The 4,126-nt window shown below is 40.6% G+C and overlaps 1 protein-coding gene across 1 annotated transcript; it reads right to left on the bottom strand.

Moving 5' to 3' along the window:
* Positions 1-732: 732 nt before the first annotated feature.
* LOC129378285 (protein translocase subunit SecA-like) lies at positions 733-3,573 on the bottom strand. The gene has a single exon (XM_055058593.1). The coding sequence runs from the start codon at positions 3,571-3,573 to the stop codon at positions 733-735; it is 2,841 nt and encodes a 946-aa protein (XP_054914568.1).
* Between the last annotated feature and the right edge of the window lie 553 nt (positions 3,574-4,126).

The following is a 4,126-nucleotide window of genomic DNA, read 5'->3' as shown; positions in this document are numbered from 1 at the left end:
CGTAAACAAAGCCCCGTTCTATGTTTCTATATCATTTTGACTTGAAAGAGACATTTTAAAGGCACCATATTATTTTGGGAGTAGAAAAACTGGACAATTTTCAGAAGGTATCACTCTGTGATGTGGCTGCCTGGTCTGGGCCTCTTGCAGAATTGTCTTTCCCTTCTCTGTTGTTCAGTACCTTTCAAATAAAAGTCATTTTAGTGAAATAAAAATGAGGAAAAACGATACTCAAACAAAGGGAACTATGCCATAAGTTGCTTCAGTTTTATTACATTATTCCTGAATACAGATAAATGCAGTGAATTAAGAATTCAAAAGCAACCATCTTCTGTGTATTCCACTTCATCCACATAACATATATATGATAAACATAAAAAAAACTTTTCCAATTTTTAAAACATTTGAATTTCTGATTGATAACGTTTCAGTGAACAACATATTTTCAATCTATATGAAACATTTGCTTTCAAAATACATGAAATGAAAAGATAAACAGTGTTATTTTTGTCTGAGATGTGCTTAAATTCTCAAGAACAAAGATAAAATGAAAAGTTCAAGTAAAATAACATCAAAGTGTGATTCTTTTAGATAAGACACCTATACATATGTGTCTATATTATAGTTCTTCTGTAAAATGTATTTGTGTAAATAGGTTCTACAAAAATAAAGAATTATTATTATCTTTTATTTGCTTTTTTTATTTTATTGTCATTTCACACCTCAAGCTCTTTATGTAAGTGAAAAAATCTTTGAAAGAAATCCTCCCAGGGAGAACAGTGTGTCTAACTCGTAAACATGAGTCAGGCCGATTTGATAAAGACTCTCTAGTTCATTGACTATATCAAAGGAGGGTTCGCTGAGGAGCTGGTAGATCTTAAAAAGGTCTCTGGAACGCCAGGCTGCTTTCATCAAGATGGCTGATGAAGGAAGAAAATCTCTTGGCGACATAAGGAAGCAGACTAGTTTCTCCTCTACTTTAACAAAGCCGCCTCTCTGCACCGCTCGGTCGACCTTCTGCAGTGCTTCCTTGATGTTTGCTTTCAAAAGAACTAGAACTCGGATTCTGGCCTTTGAATGCTTCTCAAATCTGTCGTCTGTTCTTCTAGAGACTGGGGTTTGTTGGGTGACGTGACTCCGTGTGACTTCAAGTTGTTCACAGTAAAGCTCGACAGACTGAAGTGCGTTTTGTAAATCTTCCAAAGCCCGATTGAGGCAGTCAGGTTTCTGGTTACGGTTCTGCTCAGTCAAAGATGCAAAAGCCCGATTATAATATGCAACGGCTGCCCAGCAGTGGTCCTGTTTTATGGCTCTAGTGTACATCTGGATACTTTCTGAAAGCTTTCCCAGTGTTTGTAGGTACTTGCCATGGAGTGTGTAGTGGTGGAGGTTTGACAAGGGGCTCTGATTTTGCTTCAGTCTTTCTAAGGCTTTGTCCAGATCTCCTTTCAGAAGAGCCGTCAATGTTTCAATAGAATCTGTTTCATTGACTTTTGTGAGAAGCCAGATTCCCCAAAACTCATCAAGTGCAGATACATGTGTTGCTAAAGGTTTATCGTTAGCACGTTTGTACAGCAGATTTTGTTTTTCTAGATACACATTGAAGAGCCTTTCCTCTTTTTTTATCTTTGGGATGTGGATGTTCATGTAGGCAAGTAATTCTTCTGCAGCCAAGGCATTTCTGGTGTTTTTAGCCATCATCATATGTAAATAAGAGTTTTCAGACAACGTTGGAGGTAATTGTCGGAAGTGTACAATGAGCTGACCAGATCCTGGTGCTCCTTGTCTCCCAGCCCGACCGAAGGCCTGGGCCTCCACACGAGCGTTCTTTGGCAGAAAGGTTTGCAAAACAAACAAACCTCCAGCTTTTTTGACTGCGTCAGAAATCTTGAGGTCTGTTCCGCGACCAGCCAGATTCGTGGCTATGATGACATCACCTTCTTTGAGGATCTTAGATATTGCAGTATTGTCCATGTTGTTGTTGATGTAAAGCATTTTGTTTACTTGTCTCCCAAAAGCTCTGTGGATCATTTTTGCTTGTTTTATGGTCTGACAGATGACCAGGACAGCTCTACCAGCTCTGTAGTTGGTGGAATTGGTTTGTTCAGTAACAACATCACAAATTTTCTTCATCCATTCTTTCTCATCCTTCATAATAACTCCTTGAACCTCAAACAGCTTCCTGCGCTTGTATGAAGGGATTTGGCAGATGGTGATACCTTCACATATTTTCTTCATGGTGTCAATCTCTGCTTGTTGCCCAAGAGTCCCAGACAGTCCATAAATTTGACTTTTGTACTTTTGAAGCAAACCAACATTGGACATGTAGTTGGTGATGATGTTCATATCACTCAACTTTGACTGATGTTTCATCTCCAGAAACTGCTGTAGACCATCACTCCATGTCATGAAGTTTTGCACAACACCTGTAGAGCTGTAGTCCACAGGTACAATACCATGACTTTCTAAGACATATTCTTCATCTCTTTCCATGGTTTGCGCACGGAATGCATTTTTTATCCAGACCTTTAGTTTAGATTCTACAAGATCTGAAAGGAAACTCGGGATGTAGCAGCTTCCTTCCGACTTGTTCAGCTCACATGGTGTGAAATGCAGAAAACGCCTTACTTCCTTTTCTACAGCTTTCAGTACAAGATACCGTAGAAGAACAGTCGACTCATCCAAACCTTCCTGCTTAATCTGTTCTAATAGAACTTGACCTAACCATAATTTGCTGTACTGGTTGGCAGTGGCCCATATTAGTGCCAGGAGAGGATTGAGGTGCTTCAGAGCAGGCATGTCACTGCTTAAGTAGAGAACATGATGACCTTTGTCCAACATCAAGGAATCCACCTCATCCACTATTGCACACTGGAATGTCCTCTGGCCAAATATGTCCTTCCTAAGAACATGGTGTTTCAGCCAGTCTCCAGAAAACTGCTCTGCAGTACCATAAACAATCTGGCTCTCATAGCACTTTTTTGAGTCTTCGTCTTGCTTGTTGATGTTGCAGTCCACGCTGATCTTTAAAACATCATAAAAATCCTTCCATTCTCTCATGTCTCTCTCTGCTAGAACAGATGAGCTGGACATGATGTCGACCTTTTCTCCTCTCAGAGCTCGAAAGGCTGCAAACATGGCCACAATGCAGGACTTCCCCTCTCCAGTGCCGACCTGAATGAGGCGTCCCGTTTTGGAAGGAGCCATGAGGCACCAGCTCACCATCTGGGTCAGTCGTGGTCTGAAGTGAGTTTTTTCTGCTGCCCGGCAAAGAGTCAGCAAGACTTTTCTCAGGCCAGTCAGCTCTGATCCTGAACTGGCGGACATAAGAGCAGCTTGAACTGATGACACAATACCTCTGATCTCGGCCAACAACTCATTATTAACTTGGTTAAAGTCTCCATCACGGATTTCTTCAATAATCTCATCCAAGGTTTTGTCTTCATCGTCTCCCAAACACGCCTTGAGTGCTTCATTGGTCACTGCTTTGTCTCTGACCAACTCCAGAAGGCTTCTTCCTGTTCTGGATCTCCAGGTGGGTGTGATGTAGTTAACTTGAATGCAGTGGAACATTTGGAGCAACCATATGAGGAGATGCGATCTGTCATTTCTACACCCCGACTCAAATCGCTTTTGAAGGGCATCGAACAGGATAGATACGTCTTCAGGATTCCACTTAATACTCCTGACCAGTCCTTGCATAAAGTCAAGTAATTCAAGAGTTTTTATACTGTCATTTGGAGAAAATAAGGCAGCAACAGAAGCTTCAAATTGCCCACACTGTTGCACATGTCCGGAATTTACTTCCAATTTGTCCATTTTGTCGAAGAAAATCTGATCTGGTTTGAACAGAAGCAGAAAAATAGGTTTTGGAAACTGTTTAGCAAGTGCAGAAAAAAATAACTTGCAAAAATGGGCATTAAATGTGCAATATTTATCTAGACACAAGAGAACACTGTTGTATGCAAAACACCTCCAACTTCACACACTACCAGATTTACATGCACTCAGGTTTCCAGAGAGATTTTGCTAACGCTATGCTACTAAATTCAAAAGACAGATGATACTTACTTGTGAATGAGATGAGAAAGGCTTTGTTTCCTCACTATGTTTTGGTAATAAATCG

The sequence above is a fragment of the Poeciliopsis prolifica genome, unplaced genomic scaffold, assembly GCF_027474105.1.
Source record: "Poeciliopsis prolifica strain line A6 unplaced genomic scaffold, Auburn_PproV2 SCAFFOLD051, whole genome shotgun sequence".
Lineage (NCBI taxonomy): Eukaryota > Metazoa > Chordata > Actinopteri > Cyprinodontiformes > Poeciliidae > Poeciliopsis > Poeciliopsis prolifica.
Note: the sequence above shows the minus strand (reverse complement) of the source record. Positions and strands in the feature narration are given on the sequence as shown.